The sequence below is a fragment of the Pithys albifrons genome, chromosome 15 (genome assembly GCF_047495875.1).
Source record: "Pithys albifrons albifrons isolate INPA30051 chromosome 15, PitAlb_v1, whole genome shotgun sequence".
NCBI classification, from domain to species: Eukaryota; Metazoa; Chordata; class Aves; order Passeriformes; family Thamnophilidae; genus Pithys; species Pithys albifrons.
In genome coordinates this window covers 5,391,152-5,411,851 of record NC_092472.1, presented here as the reverse complement: position 1 = coordinate 5,411,851, position 20,700 = coordinate 5,391,152, and the positions used below count along the sequence as shown (strand labels likewise).

The 20,700-nt window shown below is 40.8% G+C and overlaps 1 protein-coding gene across 2 annotated transcripts in view; it reads right to left on the bottom strand.

Annotated features, from left to right (window-relative positions):
• The window catches only part of SLIT3 (slit guidance ligand 3), a 495,956-nt gene that overhangs the window by 74,687 nt on the left and 400,569 nt on the right, over positions 1-20,700 (bottom strand). For both annotated transcript variants that reach the window (XM_071569998.1, XM_071569999.1), the window contains 5 exons: positions 15,075-15,143; positions 13,949-14,020; positions 13,710-13,781; positions 7,889-7,960; positions 2,834-2,997 (listed from right to left, as the gene is read on the bottom strand). In XM_071569998.1, coding sequence (XP_071426099.1) covers positions 2,834-2,997; positions 7,889-7,960; positions 13,710-13,781; positions 13,949-14,020; positions 15,075-15,143 — 449 coding nt within the window. The remainder of the gene's footprint in view (positions 1-2,833; positions 2,998-7,888; positions 7,961-13,709; positions 13,782-13,948; positions 14,021-15,074; positions 15,144-20,700) is intronic.

Sequence of the window (20,700 nt, the reverse complement as noted above, 5' to 3'; positions counted from 1 at the left end):
AAAATAATTTAGAATCAGTCCTGTACTCATCAGAAGTGGGCACAGAGCTTCTTTTTTGCATGATAAACAGAAAGAAGAAGTAAATTATGAAAGTGAAGAAAAGCAGCTTATACTTGATGTTTGAGAGAAGGTGGAGCTGCACAGGGTTACAAAAAGTAGGGATGAAAGAACCTCTTGCACTCAGGGATTTGCTTTGAATCATCCTGCAGGAGTTATAAACCTTCTCTGTTTACTTTGAATACTTGCAGAGCAGTAACAGGGCAGAAATGGGCACCAAGGAGTCTCAGCTGAGAAGCATCTGCCAGGCAAGGGCTGTGCCCTGGTCCTGTACTGAGGGTGGTGCCATCAGGGCACTCAGCAGTGAGGAACAGTGCACAAGAAGTAACAAATCCAAAAACTGAAATGAAGAACTGTTGTTGTCCTTTTCTGTCTTTGTGTTTATGTCTAACTAAATGCCATACATGTTTTTTCCCTTGGAGTCAGGACAGCAAGAGGAAATCACACCTGAATTCCCAGCACTGACAGGGGCTGGAATGTGAGATATCTGAGCTACTTGTGCCCTGATGGTAAAATATACAAAGTATAAATGAAGGTAGCTCCTTGGAGAGCTTATGAGACAGGCAGCAGTGCTGCTCCTCTAGATTTAGAGGTCAGTAAGCAAGAATTTGTTGTATTATTTATTTATTTCATAATACGCACGCATAGTTTCCATTTATTCCTGTGGCATAGATCAAAGCTAATCAATGTAGGAGCTAATAAGAACAGTGTTAGTTCCTAGCAGTTAAGTAGTTCATTAGTTTGCCCTTGTGGATTTGATTTATAAATCCATATAGCAAAATGCCCTCAGCCCAGCACATTCCTTTCCTCTACTGCATAGCTGGGAGGGCAAGTTAATAAAAAACAGAGCTGAGTTTGCATGACTTGCACATTACACACTTTTATTTTCTTGGCTCTGCTGAGACATAACCTCCTGCTCAGTCACAGGCTAAAAAAGTACTTTTAACAAGAATAAGTTAAACTCTTTTTTTTTTAATGTAAAAGTTCCTGGAGGTCAGAGAGGACATCTGTGCATGACCTTTACACAGCACCTCGAGGTACCCAGCTGAGGATGGGCCAGCTCCTGCTGCAGTGACTCTGGGGTTCAGGGCAGGGGGTTCAGCCCTCCCTCAGCTCTGTGCCAGCAGCTCTGGAGCTGCACAGGCATCCAGACAGAACAGCAGGAGGCACTGGGGCTTCAACATGGGAAATGGCTGCAGTGAGACTTCCAAATCAAGCATTGGTTTTTCAAAATATGTGTATTGTGATGAGCAAAGGTGAATTTTTGTAGGGCCTGGAGCTTCTTGGACTCTACTGCCACTTGTCCAGGCCATCAACAGCTTCTGCTTCTCCAAAGACCAACACTTTTTCCCCCCTTTTTTATTCAGATAAAGCAAGGCATGGAGACTTTTGGGATATTAGAAACTCCACCAGCTTTCTAGTGGACCAAACTAATATTTACAGAAAAAGCATACAGATACTTTTAATATCCTGGATCAAAGACTCACTTATCTCTAGCCTAAGAACTGTTTAGTTTTGGGAGAAAGTGAGTTGATATATCTCGCTTTGAGAATGAAGAAGGCATCTAAGCTTCTCTTTCTGGATTAATTTTCAGATCCTGTTTAATATATAAATGCAATTGTTATGTTTGGTTCACCTCATGAACTTGGGAAGAAGTGCATTATTTGGTATTTTTAGTACTTAGGGTATATTTGTGCTTCACATTTGAGTGACTGTTGTAAAGGCTGTAGTTTGATAATTCCAGTAAGAGTTCTGATGGTTTTGCGACTGACATTTCAAAGTAATTAAATTATAAGGTTACAGTTATTAAAGATATATTTGAAAGGACATTAAATTCAGCTCAGCCTTGGGAACCTGTGTTCTAAACCCACCTCAACACCATCATTTGTTTGTTCAGCAGTTTAATCCCAGCATCTATAAAATCACCCTGCCAAGCAGTACTGTAAATGTGCATGGCACTCAGAGAGACATAAAAACCAGCTTTATGCCCTCATTTCCATTTCTAAGAGAGGCCACTGAACCATCTTTTCCACTATAAATACACCTCCATCTTCAAGTACTTGCTGGTAACCTAAGCAAACCTCCTAAAGTTTTCCTTTTACAAGGAGAACATACAGGTATGTCCTAATCTTCATTCACGAATGAGCTACTTACTTTTTCTATAAGAAAGTGTGCTCCTTAATATATGTCTGCCTGCTCTCTAGTGCAGCTCAAGGATATCACTGAGTGCCCCTAATTGTCCACACCTGCACCTCAACCCGCTCCTGAATGAATGAACACTCCATTCAAACATGATAAGTTATCCACAATCTCCAGTTTCTGATACAGAGGTGTTGAGAATAGATTGTAGACCTACAAATTAAAATGTACTTTGGCTGAACATTTGCTGTCTAGAATTTTCAGTTTCTCAGTTTTCAAGGAAATATATGTAATATCTAGAGTGCTCTACATTTTGAAATAACTCTTATTTTACCCAAGTTTTCTGGGGTAGGTCAGAGGCCAAAACCAATTTATTTGCTGCAATAAGCCCCCAAAATGTTAAGGTGCCATTATATAATAGGTGTGAGCAACAGGAACATTCACTGTCCTGAGGTTCCCTGGCTTTCCCTCCAGTGGAGCAGTAACTGCACCCTGGGGAAGGACACTGGGAAATGCAAACTGGAAGGAAGGTAATGGCTCAGAAAGCAAAGCCAAACGCAGCTCCTGCACAAACCCACTATAAAGCCAAGGGTACAGGAGAGAAGGAGGGAAGGCAGGGTCGAGCAGGAGCTCCTACCTTTGCACTGGAAGTGGTGAGTGGGCGTGGTGAGCAGCAGCCTGTCCACCATGGCCTCGGGGCCGCTGCAGCGGGCGATGCCCGGCTCCTTGTACCCCGCCTTGACCCACTCGGACAGCCAGCGCAGGTGGCAGTCGCAGTGCAGGGGGTTGGTGCCCAGCGCCCTGCGGGGACAATTGGCACCGGTTAGTTGGCAAAGACAACAGCTCTGATCTCACCCAGCACTTGGTCCTACATTTGAGTGGTCAGGCAGTATTCCCACTCTGTCCCTTTCTTCCATCACAAGATAGGGAAGTTAAGGTCCTGAGTTTGAGTCTCAGTAGGGACCATCCCCTGGCGGTTCAAGCCTCCCTGCCATCCCATCCCATCAGATCTCGGATGCTCAGCAGGGTCAGCCCCGCTCAGTACCGGGGGCTGTGACAGTCCTGAGGACTTCACTGTCACTGTCCAAGCTCGCTCGGCCGTGGCAGATGGACCTTGGGACTTAAAGGGTGGGGCCAGTTCTGCACATGCTGTGCCTCACCTAAAACATCCACTGCACAGGCTGGAAGGGCTCACCCTTCCCAAAGCTTCATTCCTGAAGTCTGGCCATACATACATACTACATACAGATAGGGAAGTTGTACAAATACCTCCCAAGAAAACCCTTCTTACCAACAATTGTGCTTCAGCAATGCCACCAGACATATTGCCTTCATCAAATCTATCATATTGGTTTCCTTTATTTAATTCTTTGTCCTTCCTGAGCATATTCTAACAGTGAATTGTGTAATTTAGTTTGGATCTGATGACTCACATTAATGACTCCTCACCAGATGAAACACACAGGCAGAGGATACCTCAGTTTTTAAAACTGGTGTCTGCTAAGTTTATTTATGGCTTCAAAAACACATTTGCTGCTTAACCCACCATTTGAGTTAGGTCACACAGCTGAAGAACATGCATTTATATAGTGAAATGACAACTCTCAGAACTTCTCCTTTAGTCATGAACATCTATCCAAAAGAAAACAAACCTTTTAACCTTAAATTTAGGTGCTGCCTTGACTCATTTATACTCCTCTTAAAGAAAGTGTCTTTCCAGGCAATCAGTCAATTACAGTCTAGACTTCAGAAAAGTCAGTTTAAAACCAACTAATTTTTGAAAGTGTGAAGAAATGCATAGTGAAAGTCTGAATTTATTTTGCTCAAAGCAAACATAAAACACCTGAACTGCCATAGGAATAAAATGAACTAAATAAAGATTAGCATGGGGAAGAGATACTAAAGACACCAATAATTCAAATTGGGGTTTAGACTTTAAAATTTCTGCATATGCCATAAACTATTTTTAAGATGGTACTTTAAACTCAAGCTTCTTTCAAATAAAAACATATCAGGCAGGATATTAAGATAGAAACCTCAGTAAATTTGTTGATACATTTCTACTGGAGTGACTAATGAACCCACTGTGCCCTAGACAGATTCATAATGAGAGTTCATAGGTTCAAACCCTGTCTGGACCTCATTCATCAAAATTAAATGTGTACTGCAGCACAGCATTAAAAAATATCCATCCACTCCTCCTGTAAATCCATTGCTTACAATGGAAAAAAACTACTGGGTTGACTTTTTGACCCTGTAACTGTGATCAACTGGCTCACTTGTCCAAGGTCAAACAAAATGCAGCAGTGAAAGCTGGATTGAGAAATTAACTTCAGCATCAAGCAACTGCCATATATAAAACAGGAGTGGGAGGACAGCTGAGAGCTGGTTACCATGTTAATTAATATTTATAAACTGTATTAGAAATAAAGCTGCTCCATAGGAAATGATTACCAATAACAGTGTTGACAACTGCAGAAATTATCAAATGCATCCTTTCATTCTTCTCATTGTGGGTTGTACTTTGCTGGTTTTTTGTTTGTGTTTTTGTTTTGGTTCTTTTTCATTCCTAGAAACTACAGTGAGTTCTTGTATTTTCATTCACTAGTTCTACCACAGTCTCTCAATTTCTTTGCACATTACAGCAAAATATTTCCTGAAGGTAAAAATATCTCGTGCTGTAAGGAAATACCACCAGCAGCATTTTCAAAATGCTGGGCAGACATTTCCTTTCAGACACTTAGTTTGTTTTGAGGCAACTCAATAAAGTCAATTAAATCAATCCATGATAATGTCAGGTGGGTGGGGGGAAAGATGGGGACAACTTATTTTATAGGTAATTAATGTAAATTTGAGTAAAGATGACATAATTCAACAGAATTAGGAATCTGAGCTGTTTATCAGAAATATGTTGGAAATACATGTCACACCAGCATCTCTTACCAAGGGTTTGTGGAATCCCTGGAGTGCCAAGGGTTAGTTTATGTGTGGGCAGTATTTGGGACCCTGAACCAGCTGCAGAGCTGTGTGTGTGGTGAGGACAAGTGCAGGAACTGACCTCGCTCAGAAGGTCTCAGCTCCACCCCAATGGGTTTTGGGTTCATATTAAGTAATGTTATACTTGATCTTCCAGTAGTGCTTGGACTAAAAAAAGTCAGGGCTTAAATAGACAATTACATAATTCAATTAAGTAATAAATAGTAAACAAACCCAGCATATGTGTAGCACATACAAACCTTGCTCTGACTGGAGTGAGCTGTATCAGCAACAGAGTTTGTTATAATATTTGCATTACAGCAATATGATGTTTACAATGTAAAGGAAATTTGGTGAATGTTTTGTTGCAGGCTTTAAACAGTTGTGGAGAAAGTGATGGCAGTACATTTCACTTTTGTTCTCCCAGTTATAGACCAACTTAAAACTATGACAAAAGACTGACTAAAATCACAGAATCACAGAATGGATTGGGTTGGAACAGACCTCCGAGATCATCAAGTCCAACCCTTGGTCCAACTCCAGTCCCTTTACCAGATCATGGCACTCAGTGCCACGGCCAATCTCACTTTAAAAACCTCCAGGGATGGGGAATCCACCCCCTCTCTGGGCAGCCCATTCCAATGCCTGAGCACTCTCTCTGCAAAGAATTTTTTTCCGATATCCAACTTAAATCAAGTGTTTTGTCTGTGCTACACAAATATCCCTTTGCAATTCTAAAGGTTAATTGTCGTGACAGAGGAGGCCCAGGCTCCAAACCCTGGTACTCATCTCTCTCCTGCCATAACACCTATCCCACCCTCAGCCACACAGCTTGAACATTTAAGAGAAAGTTTTCTTCTCCCATGCTTGAAATGGTCCATGAGTAGCAACTCCTTGTGTAATTTTCCAACTGACTCCAAGTGCATGCTCTTTCCTTGAATATCCATATACAAGGAAGAGCTCAAAGTGCATTTATTTTCAATTATGTATGACTTAGTTTGAGCAAGCACAGCTTTTTCTGGCATGTGAAGAGCAAATTCATCGTGGTTGCTAAAAGTTTCAGGATCCCCTTTAAGAAACCAGAGAGCAGAATTGCACTGTAAAATTCAACTGTTCAACTGTGCAAATTACACCCCAGACAGGTTTTATTTATTTTATGGATCCTATTTATTACTGTTCATTTGAGCTTTGTGTATTTTACATTTCTGGCAGCACATAAATCTAAACAGATAGACTGCAGAGATTGTGTTGGGCCAAAGGGGGTTTATCACTCCCTCAGGTGACCCGTTTACCCAGGAAAACTGGATCTGCACTTCATTTAAAGTGAACCCCAGGGGAAATCCAAACAAATGGGGCACGATATGTTTATCTCTTATTCTAAAAATACCCCCAGAAGCCACATTCCCAGTATGGAAGGTGTCACTGCACTTCCAGAAGGAGGGACAGGGCTTCAGCTCAGTCAGACTTCCGTTCCAAAACAACACACAAAATTATTTGACTATCCTGGGAATGAGAAAAATAGATATATTTTGTGCAAAATGAATGATACCAATGTGTAAGCTGGAAACAGAGAAGGTTATTTCTCAGCTCAAATTGCCCAGCTTGCTCATATGATTTCTGTCCCTACCAACTTGAGATACTTTTATTTTTTATTGTCCAGAGAGAAACGGAAGCAGAAATCTGCTACATAGAAACACACAGTCTTCTATATAGAAAATATGTAAATATAAACTGAATCTCGTGTCCAGGGAAGTGTTCTGGAGGGCATGTTGGAGGTTGCCAAGAGATAATAAATAGATATAAATCTATGAAAAATGCACACATAGCTGTTTGTGTGTCTCAACGTGTGTGTCCATCAGCATCAGAGCAAAAAACATCCACATTGACCTGTGAAACTGGTCACTCCCAGAGGGACCAAGACCTGCGCAACCCTCTGATAACTTGAGGACAGTAATCAAGAAACATGCTACACAAAATCCCTTTTCCTTTACATCTCTTGTCTAATAATGTGAAGGATCACACACTATCCCAGGGGAAAAGCATTGTCTGGTCCCTTTTTTGGCACCAACTGTAACATTTCAGGTTTAGTTTGGAGCCATTGCAGCTATTTGTCTGTGCAGTTCTTTCATCAACTGAACTGCATTGAAGGAGATCCTGGAACTCCACCAGTACAACAGTAATTTCCTGAAGCGTCTAATAATTTTTGCAAATTATGGGATGAAGTATTTATGCTGTGAAATGACCAATTTCCATGTGATTAAACAGATATGCCTGAAGTAGTGATTCATCAACAAGTTCATGTACTGACAACATTCCAGTATGCAAAACATATGACACTTATTAAGGGAAGAATTCACATTCGCTTAATATTTGCTCTTTGTGGGAGGTTTCCTGTCTCACTCTCAGACCATAACACACTCTGCATTTCACATCAACAATGCTGAAAGAAAACCTTAAACACAAAGTCCACAGAGAAGGAAACTGTCACACTTGCTCATTTGGTTTCCCTTAAGAAAATATTTTTATAACTAATAGCAACACGTTCTAGTATTTTTTGTTTCTTTTGAACAGATGCACTACGAATATCCAGAGCACAATGTGAAAAGTGAGCAGGGAAACCAGAAGAGCTACACAATCCTAAATTGATAATAATATGCACTGTTTTCTAAATCTGAAACCATCAGTCAAATAGATGAACCCAGGCAGAAGTACTTACAGATGGGACAGGGACACCAGGTCATTGAAGGAACCTTCAGGAACACTGGAAATATCATTTCCATGGAGTGTCCTAGAAGGGAGAGAAGCAGGAAGGTATCAAACCACAGCATTTTGTCTGCTCCCTGTAAGTGAAAGAAGTGATCCTTAAAAAGGATATTTAATTTTGTTTCTTGGAGAGTTTTTATGAACTTCACAACTCTTGAGCTTCCATTTTATTACTTCTATTTCTAGATGTTGGCATTTAAAACAGTGATACTATTAGAATGGTTGGTGACTACTGCTGTAAATTAAAGAGGTGACATACAATTTATGCTATTAAAAGTGTGTTGATGACAAGCAGACCCTCACATACAGACCTCTGTTCTCTTAGAGAATCCCATTAGCCAGAAATACAGCAAAAACAGAACAGGGAAAATAAGAACTGTGGAATTTAAATTAAATATTGACTTCAGAGAGATCCTAGGAGAGAGCAAGGGTCCCTGAGGGCAAATATAGCTGTGCTTTCCCCTTCTAGTTTCCCATTCTTACAGTAGAAATACCTCTGTGTGTAGTGTTTTTAAAACCCATTTGACAAACACATTTGTGCTACCAAGGAAAGTACTTGAAATTAGTTGGTTTAGGACATTATTCACTCAGTGCAAAGAAACTAACATTTTTCTAGCAGTGTTTTCAGGACCCTTGTGAAAGAGTTCACTGTTTCCAGGACAATTTAAGTATCCCCTTTATCTCTTTCCTGAGAAATACATTTATGTGTGGGTTACATAGGGAAGCATAAATGGGAATTACTGTCAGTGCTCCATACAGGGCAGGGGAGGCTGGAAAACAGAAAGTTGCTGTGTGTCACTTTTGTAGCAGCTCGTGCCCTCGAGTCATTTGTTTTCTAACTTACCTGGTGATTTTTTGACAATGCAATCACATTTTTTATTTCTATGAGTGTACATGTTCTTGAAACATTGAGTTTGTTTAAAACAAACCAAATGTAGACCCATGAAAATATACAATAGCCCCAAATGAACCAAAAGCATCTCTTCTTGCATCCTTTCTTCCTTAACACTGTTATAAACTGCAGCAGGACCTACCTGATGCCTCATAACTCTCATGAATTCTACCTTTACTGCCTCACATCAGCACACACAGCAAGGAAAGCCAAATTTGCCAGAGGAAAATCCCCCTTGTCCTGTCTCCCTGGGTCTGTGACCTGTGTGAGCATGAGCAATGTTACCACAATCCCCTTTCACAGCTCATTGCAGCTGCATTTTCTATCTCACTGTGCTGCAAAGTTCTTCCACAGAGCATAAACCCACAAAAACTGCAGCAGAGTTATCCTGCTGGCACCTCTCTCCAGTTCTCAATGCCAGGATACCAAAAACTTCCCTTCCCTTCCCTGATTCTGAATTTTTCTTGTAAGCATACATTGGTTTTGGCTATTAGTGAAAACTTGGCATATGTAAGGATGGATCTCCGAGCAATTAATCTGACCAGGAGCAGGAAGGATATGAGCTCCCACACAGTAACTGCAGATAAAACACACTCTAATTCTACACTGAATGACCAGCTGACTGAGACTAACCCCACAGATATTAAACAAGGAGTGTTGTTGTTGGTATGAGGATGCAAGATCAGGCCTAGTCAACAACTTGTCACCAAACTGTTCCTTCCTTCCTAAAATGAGCACATTTAAATAAGCAGCCATTCATAATTTCTGATCTGATCTTTTAAACAACTTAAGAGATCTGCAAAATGATTCTCTGTGAACAGACAGCAGAACTTATATTTATCTTCATGTTGTGCAGTTGTGTTTATTCTGTGAAGGAGTGTGTTTTCTTTCCTAGGTGTATTGGAAACTTCTTCCAAGAGAAGTTGAAGAATGACATCTATTTATCTCTAAGAAGGCAATCCCAGAAAAAATAAAAACCATTTAAAATGACTGGCTTTATTACATATCTCAAACACTGTTTCATGGATGCACATGCCTGCATTTTAATAAAAAAATTACAACAGCAACATCATCACCCATGCAGCTAAAATGAAATGGCAAATGCTAAAAAGCTTCAAACTCACAATAATAAACAGTGGCAAGATAATTTAATACTGCAACAAAATCTTTCTCCACTTGGATCACCAACAGGACTCATTTTTATACCAAAAATCCTTATAAGCAAATGGTCAAATAAAATCTCTAACACCAGGACAGTCAAAGCCCACACACTGCTCTGTGTGTTCTCCCTCGACAGCACAACTTCTGGGGATCCTCTTGCCTAAACACTGTAAGCAGCAGGTGATGTGGATCTCATCTGGAGGGCAGAGGAACAAAACACCCTAATTCTTGAAATCAAAACTTTCTTCTGCATGTAATCTCACTAACTTATTCCTTTGTCTTCAGGGAGGGAAATGAATTCAATGTATCCTTTTGGGTTGGGGATCTGAGGTTGTTTTTCTTTCACTAACCCTTCCCACGTCCTGCCTGCCAGCCCATTGTCCACAGCATTGGGTTACTGCAGACACAAAGGGGATGTGTTTGCACTGAAGACAAATGTGGCCAAAGGCTTGGCTGAGCTCACAGAGCCACATCCCATCGGGGCCAAACACCTACAGCGAACCCTGGAGGATGCCAAACCCTGCAGGAACCAGCACAGCTCAGATGTCAGGGAAAGTGGGGAGCCACAGTGTCACTGCTCCACGCTCAGAACTGCAGAGCTCTTAAGATTGTCTGGGGAAGTACAAGTAGTCATTCTGTGATGCAAATAATAATAATAATAATAATAATAATAATAATAATAATAATAATAATAATAACAATAATAATAAACCAGCTAAATATTTCTGTTAGGTCAAATCAGTGCAGCATCCAGCAAGGAAAGTGTTTTGCAACAATTGGCCCCAGTGTTGTGCCCAAAGAGCACTAGTGGTAGCTTTATCATCACACATAATACGTTTTGTCTGAGCTTTGAACTGTACTAAATATCCATCAGCTTCAGTAAGAGCAGAATATCTCATCTTAGTAGAAGATTCAGTAGCTCATTTTATCCTTCATTTCCCTAAATGTAATATGGAAAATTATTTAGTGACTTGAGAAAGTATTTTGATTTCTGGACTCTGCTTCTTAACTAAATCACATATAAAAATATGTGATGACACAATAAAAATAATCTTTAAAATAATCTATTTGGGTCTTCCAGAAAGTTCTAATACCTCAACCTCAGCTTTCTTAATCTATTTACATTTAATTTCTAAGACTAGCTTTGGACAAATTAACTGAAAAACAAACCCACAATTTTTCACTGTGATAGCTCTGGCACAAAAACTTACTGATATCAACTTCTTCTTATAAAAAGACTTTTCCAAACTGTGTCATGTGGCCCCAGCAAACTGGGGCTGCCACTATGGATAAGCCGTGCAAAGACTGAGATTAAAGGCCTGATTGTGAAAACACTCATAGATATTAAGGCTTAAACATAAACGTGTTGACTCTGCAGTTTTCTCAACTGGGATTATGCTGAAAAGTGGAAGAGAGGGAGGACAGAATGAAATATCTGTCAGAGACCAATTGCATCATACATGTGTGATTATTCTGATTTTCAAAAGCATCTTTACTGTATTTACTGCAGAGGCAAAAAGTAAAGAAAACATAATTTGGCAGCCAGAAGCCTGCATGAGAAGGGTCTGCTCCCTTCAAAGGCATACACAGCCAAAGGTAATGAGATCCCTATACTCTTTTTATCTAAAAAAATGTGGAAATTGTTTTGCTGATGTTTTCTCTTTTCCATTCCCCTGAGAATGTGGATAATAAATAACTGACAATAACAGATTTCATACTGTCGCTTGGAAACTGTTTTCTCTTTGGAGAATTGATTTTTAGTAACAACACTGATGACACGTGGCACAAGTTGTAGCTGATACCAGAGTTTCATGGGCCATAATAAATCAAATCAATCTGAAGCCTTCCAAAAGGAGGAGCAGAGGCAGAGATTCCCATTTAGGCTTCATTTCACTGCTCTGTGCAAGACAGTGGGAGATTTCTTCCTTGGAGGAAGAAGATTTTTTTTTTTCAATTTGATTAGCAGATCATTTTAAAAAGCCAAAAGATAACAGTTGTTATTAAAATACTGCCCTTTGTTTCTGTCCATATGTGGCCTGTAAGGACAGATGTGAAAAGACAAATTGCAGCTATTGGAAAGAGGGAGGCATGGTTTATCTACACTGGAATTCAGGGGAGAGAACCCACACTAGCTTTAATCAAGCTAGCTTGCATATCAGAAGCAGGCCAGAAGACAGCCCCATATGGAATAATTTATTTGGCCATGAAACAGAATATATTAATCTGTGGCTGAATTTCAGGTCTCATGTAACAGCTCCAATGTGACCATCCTGGTGCTCTAGAAATCAAGATCCCAAGCCAAACTTAAAGCAATGAATCCAAATCACGTATCCTTGTCCTTACTAATGAAAACTCAGAATCCAAAGCTGTCTTGTAATTTAGAAGGCTGAAACTTAGATATCTACCACTGAAACCACAGTGAAAGGACTCAGGCAACAGCACTGCCTTAGTGCTCCCACAGTCACAGTGCTGTTCATGTCAACACTTTGATTCCCTGTTCATGGAGGCAGTGCACAGCACCCATTGCTTTTTTAATTAACACAGGCTTCTACATGTGAATGACATCAAAAAATCAGAAAATACTAATGTGAAGTTTCAAAGCACTCAGGACATACTTTCACCTCCTCTGTCCTGGCCTGTGGTGTTCAAAACCCACTGTCCTTCAGCACACTGAATAATCTCAGCACAGATGAGCTATTTATTTTATTCCCTTGAGTTAGTCCAAGTTGTGGTGTCCCACTGGTGTTTCTGGGCCATAAGAAGGAAGGCAGGTGGCTTCTCCACCTTGTCCTGACAGCTGCACATGGGCTGTCTGTCCACCAAAGCAACTGAGCCAACCCAGCTCAGGGTTTGCCTCTGATGGCAAGTGACAGGCAGTAAATAAGAGATGGAAGCAGGAGTGAGTCCTGTAGATACCTAAGGAAAGCTGGGGAGGGGCTGCTAACTGCAAGGAACAGACCTACAGCCCACACTCTGAGATGGTATAATGATGAATTTCAGAAGGCATTGTGAGTAAATTGTTCAATCCAGAAAGCTGCTGAAAGCAGCTACTCTGGAAAGAAGGAGGGCAGAAAAAGACCTCCCAAGAAATAAACCACACATGGATATCTCTGAGTGTGCCATGAGTCAATATGAGGTGAAATTTCATTCCCAGCTTAAAAACATTTCACACAGGCATCTCAGCATTACTGGTGCCCAGCCACCGGCCTGTCTTACTTGCTGATTTAGTGTGGGGGCTTCTAAATTTCCTTCAGATTGCATTCTTTTATGTAAAACCTTGTCCACATAGATCTGAATCAACAGAAAATATTCTGGAAATGCACAAGTTTTCCAGGAAGACACACTTGCTGAAGCATCCAATGGAAACTTACACTTTAAATATGCTCAAGTTTTTAAAGATGGAGAAAAGTCCTTTCCCGTGGGGCACCCAAACGTTCAAACAGAAGAGACAAGACCCTATGCAGTCTTTTGGAGGCCTGTTTTTATGACAGCTCCTGTCCCTGAACTATCAGAGAAAAGTCATTCATTCTACAAACAAGCAAATTACTTTCAAAGTTTAGCGCTCACCTGCTCTAGTCCTTACAGATTGCACCCATCTGTGAGCACACTGAAGCTGATTGTGTGAAAATACTCCTGAATCCTGGATCAGGTGAAAGGCACCTGCTCACAAAAGGCCTCCCTGCCCTCAGCTGCACCCTGATAATGCAGGGGTGGTACTCACAGCACTCGCAGGGACCTCAGCCCGGTGAAGGCGTGGACGGGGATGCAGCGGAGTCTGTTGTAACTCAGGATGCTGGAAAAGGAGAGAGCAGAGTCACAGCACTGGGGTGGCTTTCATTCAGCCACAGAGAAGCTTGGAAAGCCACACACTTAGGTAACAAGGTATACTCTAATAGCTCAACACCTAAGATGGGGTCTGAAAAGCAATTAAACCTGTTCCCAAACCCTTGGGCTACTTACAGGGTTGATAACTGAGTCATGTTGCTGAAGGTGTGATTGGCCAATACGCTGATGCTGTTGTTGCTCAAGTCACTGAGGAGACACCCAGAGAAAACATCATTTACACGTGTGAATTGAGATATAAACCTTTTTTAAAAGATCACATAATACATGAACAGCAAAATGCTTGAAGCAATTGAAAAGTCACATTTTATCAACTGTTGTATTTTTTAATCAGCTTTGAATAAGCTCTAAAGGAAAAGCAGCTCAGACTCCCCTAAAAAGCCTGAGACTCAGAATATTAAGACTTATTTCCAGCATACAGCATTCAATGAAGAAGGATAAATCAATAAATGGTACAAGCACTGCTGAATATTTACTGTCCCAGCTTGCTTTGCAATCTATTCCAGGCACACCAATTCCATATGCTCTTCACATTGACAGCTACTGGAACGAAATTTCATTTTTCATTTTAAAAAGTCTTATAGGACCAACCAGAACATTTTGTTTTGTTGTTGGTCTCCCTCAAAAAGCAAAATTAGAGACATTTCCAAAGAAAACACTCTCTTAAAACAGAGGATTCCAGTTTTTCCTCCATGTTATTTTTGTCTGAGGTTGTTCTGCCCATTTGACTCGAGTATCTGCACAGCTGATTCCAGCAGCATTTTAAAATTTCTCACAAATAGTTCTGGCAGGAAATTTTTACTGTGTATTTCAGGGAGCAATTTGCTGAACAAAGTCTAGCTGTGTCCCTGTCTGTATGACAGGTCATAGCAGGAGCAGCTATGCAAATTATCATTGCCTTAGCATTATAAATATTGCCTCACCCAGCACAAATTAATGCATCTCCTCTGTTAATGACCTTTACAGCTTTGCACAGATAGATCTGCCAAGTGAAACTGCAGCAGCCTGGGTGACTTTAGTCCTCTCACAGCGACTGGGAGCTCCTGCAGAGCAAGGGGCTTCTCAGACACCTCACTCTTTATGAACACTTATTGGCAGCACTGGCCACTGTGAAATTCTTTCCAAACTCAAATGGTTTTGTGGGGATTTTTCCCCCCACTCAAATACTGATTATTTCTGCTCCACCAACACAGAGAGAAAGAGTCATGTAATTTTCCTGACATTGCACCCACGTGTTTCTTACATCAGTGTCAGGTGTCTGAAGGCAGAGAGGCCCTTTGGCACAGCAGGCAGATGGTTTCCTTCCAGGTACCTGAAAAAAGTCAGATTTGACAATTACTCAAACACATATTAACAAAAACTCGTGTCACTCAATCTGCACCACGAATGAGGAAAATATAAAGTCAGTCACTAATGAAATCGTTGCTGATTCATTGCTTTGAAACTCCTGCAGTTTTTCCTTTGTAAGTGAATTACCCCACATGCAAAGCATGACAGCAGCTTATTGATTTATTTTATTTGTTTTAAGACTTGGAAGCGAATAAAGGATCTCTGGCCTACAGCAAACAGAAATGACCATTTGGTTCTTCTATGACAGCAAGTGAAGAAGGGGAGAAAAATTGCATGGCTCGTGCCCTGAACTTAAAGTTACCTTTAACAAGTTTCTGTAACAGCACTGACTCCCTGACCCTGCTAGGGAAGTTTTGTCTTGTGCCTCTAAATTCCTTGTACAGCCAGCACGGGAAGAGGAGCTGCACTGCCAGATCTATGTGCTGCAAAATGTCCCACTTATTCCAGTGTCAACAAAAACATTCCCCACTTTGATGCCACATCCATCCCAGCGATTCTGACTCTGGCACATACACTCTCCTTACCTTTCCCTTCACATTGCACTGGTACAGGAGGAAAACTTGGTATAAATTGGGGATCAGAGACCAAGCTCTCTTTGAATAGAGCTTCCTCCCACAAGCAATAAGTATATTTAATAAAATATCATGTGTTTCCAGCATGGAAGTCTGAGACACCACTGAGTGTGTCTCTCTGCATTGCATTTACATGCACAGTAGGGCTAAAGCCTTTGGGGATAATCCCATGTCCTCATATAGGCAGGCACTTTTGCAGCTTTTCTTCACTGAAGAAAGACAATCAGTGAGCAACCAAGGGAATAACCCTGAAAAAAATGCAATGCTTTCCAAAAATTTGCCCAAAAGAGAGCATGGGTACCCCAGAGTCCACAGCTGACCTGTGGCAGCAATGGGATAAGGGGGAGTTCTGGTTTGTGACAACAAACTAGAGACAGAGCTGGAGTTTTTTCCTTTAACCTTGACTTTTAGGTGAAACTGCATCCTTGGAGGATACCAAAGCAATAAGTCTCCAATGGAAAATGGCCACTGTGGTGCCATGGCACTGCCAAGGGGATCTCCAGACTCATGCCAGTGGCCATATCTACCTGGGAAACAAATCCAACCCTCGCAGAAAGCACCATGTAGGAGGAAGGGATTTTTCCCTCCACAGTTGGGGCTAAAGATGAAATGATACTTCTCTTCCTTACAAGATTGCTTGGGGGATTTTTCCTAAGGTAGACAGAATGCAATTGATGTGGCATGTTTGAAATATAATCAAGTGTGGCCAGGAAATGCAGCCCACAGACACCAGAACACTTAATGTGCTGCCTCTGTGCTGAAAACAGAATCTGATAATCATGTTAAGAATTTTTATTCCACACAAACAATTTCCTTTTCTTTGGCAACAAACCTTCTTATTCTGCATTTATTACAGCAAACAACAATAATAATAGATTATTACTGTGCTGTATGTTCCCTCTCTACATTAACTGTTAACAACATAGAGATACTTGTGTAAATTAAATCCAAGAAAATTTTCCCACCAACTTTATTTTTACATCATTTAAAAATAAAATCTATAAACACTAACAGAATTTCTTACATAATACATTTTATAACTGTCACATCATTTTCCCCCCTTCTATTTCAGCAAAATGCCCTCTCACCCTTTTCTGCTGCTTCAGATCTCTTTTCAAATGAACCTCTCTAAGTCAACTACTCCAACCAGCCTCACAGTTCTCCCTCCTGCCTGTGCACAGGATGCCACCCTGCCAGAATTAGAGCATGCACTGGAGCTCCCCTAACTCCTGCCAGGGTTAGGCTGGACAAGTCCTGGCTTCTGACTTTTAAACCATAAGCAAATCTCTTTCTCAATGAAAAAAACCCTCCTGAACAAATTAATCTCTCCACTGACAGTATCACAAGCACTGAGTGACAGTGTTGCACAGCCAACAGCTAAAGGCAGTGGCAGCTGCTCTGCTGACACAGACTGTCACTGACCAGAGTGTGGGTTAGTTGTGCCACGCTTACACCTCCCATGGATAGCCACAGTCAGCAAGTGTAAAGTCAGTTGCTTCATTCTGGCTAAATTTGTTAGAAATTATGTTGAAATGGAGTTCCTTGGTGAACTCACACCATAAATTATTATGGAGATCCTCAGAATTCAACCACACATGTTACTGTTTAAGCAGGGCAAGCCACATCTCAATCCCCCAGTCACGCTCTGCTATGGACAAAGCAAGTCACTGGGGCCTGAGCCTTCTCCCTCATCCCAGAAAATCACAAATCTCAAACCTACATAAGAGGGTAGGTCAAGGTTCCAGTCCTTATTGCAAACGTGAAATCCAAAGGATTTCCAAAGGAAATCAAAAGCAGGTCATGTATTATGCATTTGGAAGTTATATATGTTTTTTGTTTAGGAAAGGAGACTCAGCCCTTGCAATATGTTGAAATCTCCAGAAACATATTTGCAGGATATTCTCTTGTTGATCTCAATATGAAACAGCCTGCAATTTAAACAAACTGATGGGAGCAAGCCAAGGTTTTTTCCCTCCTATTTTGCTTTCTAGTGCAATCAAAAGTCAAGGGTGCACATTTTAATCCAGCGCTTTATGACTCAGACTAACACAGACATGCAGACCCCTGGAGTTAAACTCCTACAGAAGATCTGCTTTGAATAGCTCTGGATTTGCACTGCAGCAGTTTGATGGTTATATAAATGTGCTAGCAGAAAACTGCAATACTTATACCAGTGGTGTAGTTTCTGAACAAACACAATTTTACTCAGAAAAAGTACCAATAACACACTTTTCACGCACGCACAGAACAATCCACCACTGTTAAACCTCTCACCACATTACCCAAAGCATGGCAGCATTTTCTAAGCAAAAGGCATTCATTCTGAAAGCACATTTAAATGCAGGGAATTTGGAAAAAACCCAGAGGTTTTAGGGCATAAGAGCTTGCCAAGAATGAGGAGGATCTGAGATGCAACATTTGAAGAAAGCAATTGCTGCAGGCAAGAGCCAGGCCTGTGTCAGAGCTGGGGGGGCAGGGGCAGCAGCTCCCACCTTGCTGGGCTGGACAGGAGGGATGGGGCTCAAAAGGGCTGGAAGCTGGACACAGGGAAGAACAGAGTTATCCCTGAGGGTGAACAGGCAGAGCTACAAAATTTGTATATGCATACATATACACAAATGAAAAATCGTGGATGAAGCTACAGATCCCCTGCCCAAACAAAACAAAATATCCACAACACAGGGATGGGGAGGGAAGATTACATTTTTAATTCTTTTCAGTCCTTAGCCACAAGAAGATGATGCCCATGGCATCTAGTATGTGAAGAAATTCTTGTATGAATGAAAAAGATATGTCTAATTTTAATGTTGGAGTCAAGGTATTAATACACAGAGTCAAGAGTGTGAGTCAGTTGCCTGAATAGAGACACTGACTGGTAGCCAAAACAACCTCATTTGCTTCCTAAAGCCTCTGTTTAAATATCAGTTTGGAAATTGTTTTTTACCCTGTGAATGCTGCTGGGAATCCTCAAGTCTCAATAATGACTTGTAATCAACAAGAAATTACCAGACCAAAAATTGGCAAAACATAAAAACCCCCAAATACCTGTTCAGTTCTCATAGAAAACCAGCCCCTTCCTACCTGGAAAGGCTTCTTGGAAAATATGTCTGGAGCTGGGTAAGTGGCCAGCATGGCTGGCACTGTGGGCCACGGCCCCAGGGCTCATCCAGCACCTTCCACACACACCAACATTGCATATAAAAATTTAAAACTATGCCTAAAAGATGACAGCTGTTCTTTTTCCAACTTGCCTATTTTTATACTGAAACCACTTGGATTGGAGGTGATATAACCAGCAAAAGGTGCCAAAGCATCATGTAACAATTTGAATCACTTGGACTCCTTTTTGTACTGAAATGTCTATTCAGCCATAAAGTCAAGCTCACAGTGGCAATCTGTGCTAAGAGAAGAAACTGGGGAGAGAGAAATCAGTCCTCAGGCAGTAATTGAAAAGGCACAAAGCCTTTCCTTTCATTTCTTTAAATATTTAATATAGAACATTACACTGAAAAAAAGAGATGGTACCTGACAATTTTATGAAGCTCCAAAATTAAGTTATAAACCAAAATTTCTAATGCAGATGACCAATATCCTAAATCTTTGAGTCAAATTTCATTTCCTAAAGAACAGTGGTCTAGAAAAGAATTGGAATGTGAAAGAGACATCCACAAAGCATGAATTTTAAGAGCTTCGATCACAGTTTCTTGAGAAGAACCCAAATTCAAGTGTGCCAGATCTAGGTAGGAATCTGGATATTGAACTTTCTTAAGCTGTGGCAAATTTTGCTTTGTTTGTACTGCAGATCCCAACCTACATGTGTGACACACAAAAACATGGGTATGTTTGAGAGAAAGTGAAGGCCCCAAAGTTAAACATACCTTTAGTCTCTATTAGTGCTAATGTCACCTCTTATTTACTCAAACTTTACCAGTTGTTGAACACATTATTTGATAGTGTTGGTACTATTTACTTTTTCTAAACCACCAGCCTTGAAATGCAGATTAAATCCTATATTTCATCTGTAACTAACCTATCTCTACAGAGCTGGCCCTTCCTTCTCTTAGTGGGAGAATCCCCTTCCACAGAGAATTAAAACCTCTCATGGCACAGGACCATGTAAGCCTAAGCTTTGATCTAAATTGTTTCTCTCCTTTATTATCAAAGGAAAATTCACTGAGGTCTGTGCTAAGGGTCACTGTGTAAAACAGTGTGGGTTGCCAGACAAGCAGGAGCATTTCCATTCTTAAGCAGATGATTTTCATCAGATACCTCACTCCAGAGCTTCCCTTTGATCAGCAGCGACACAGGCAAACTGAAAAATGGCACCAAAGCCTTCCAATATTCTACACATACCACAACTAACAGCTCTAAGCATATTTATGGCACCAATTTGCACAGCCCAGGTATGAGCCACTATTAGTCACAAACCACAAGAAATCACAAGTGCCTTGGAAGATGGAAAGGAAGCTTGAGGTTGGTGGTAAATACCTCCAAGTAGATGTGAAAACTGATGTGTCAAGTACATGAACCTACCACACAGAACAAGAAACAGAAATGGGAGAGAGAAGGTTTGTGAGGAGAGAAAGAGGAATGGCCAAAGTAACACAAATATTAGTATGTACTAATATGAATGGAAAGAAAAACAATCGCTAGCAGTGATCTATGGATGCAGGTTTTCCTAACAATCCCACCAGTGCAACCCTATAGCTCAGTGTTAGGACAACATTTGGAGTCTGGAGATGACATGATTAGTACATATTTATTTTGCAACACACCACGCTCATTATGTTACAGCTTATGCACACGCCGTCCACATAATTGCCTCCAATGCTTTTCCCCAGTGCAAAATATTATTTGCTGTAGGTCCATAAAAGCAGCTGGATGCTGTCAGATAAGACTTTATTAGACATAGACTACACTTTTGTGAAAAACAGAAAAAAAAATAGT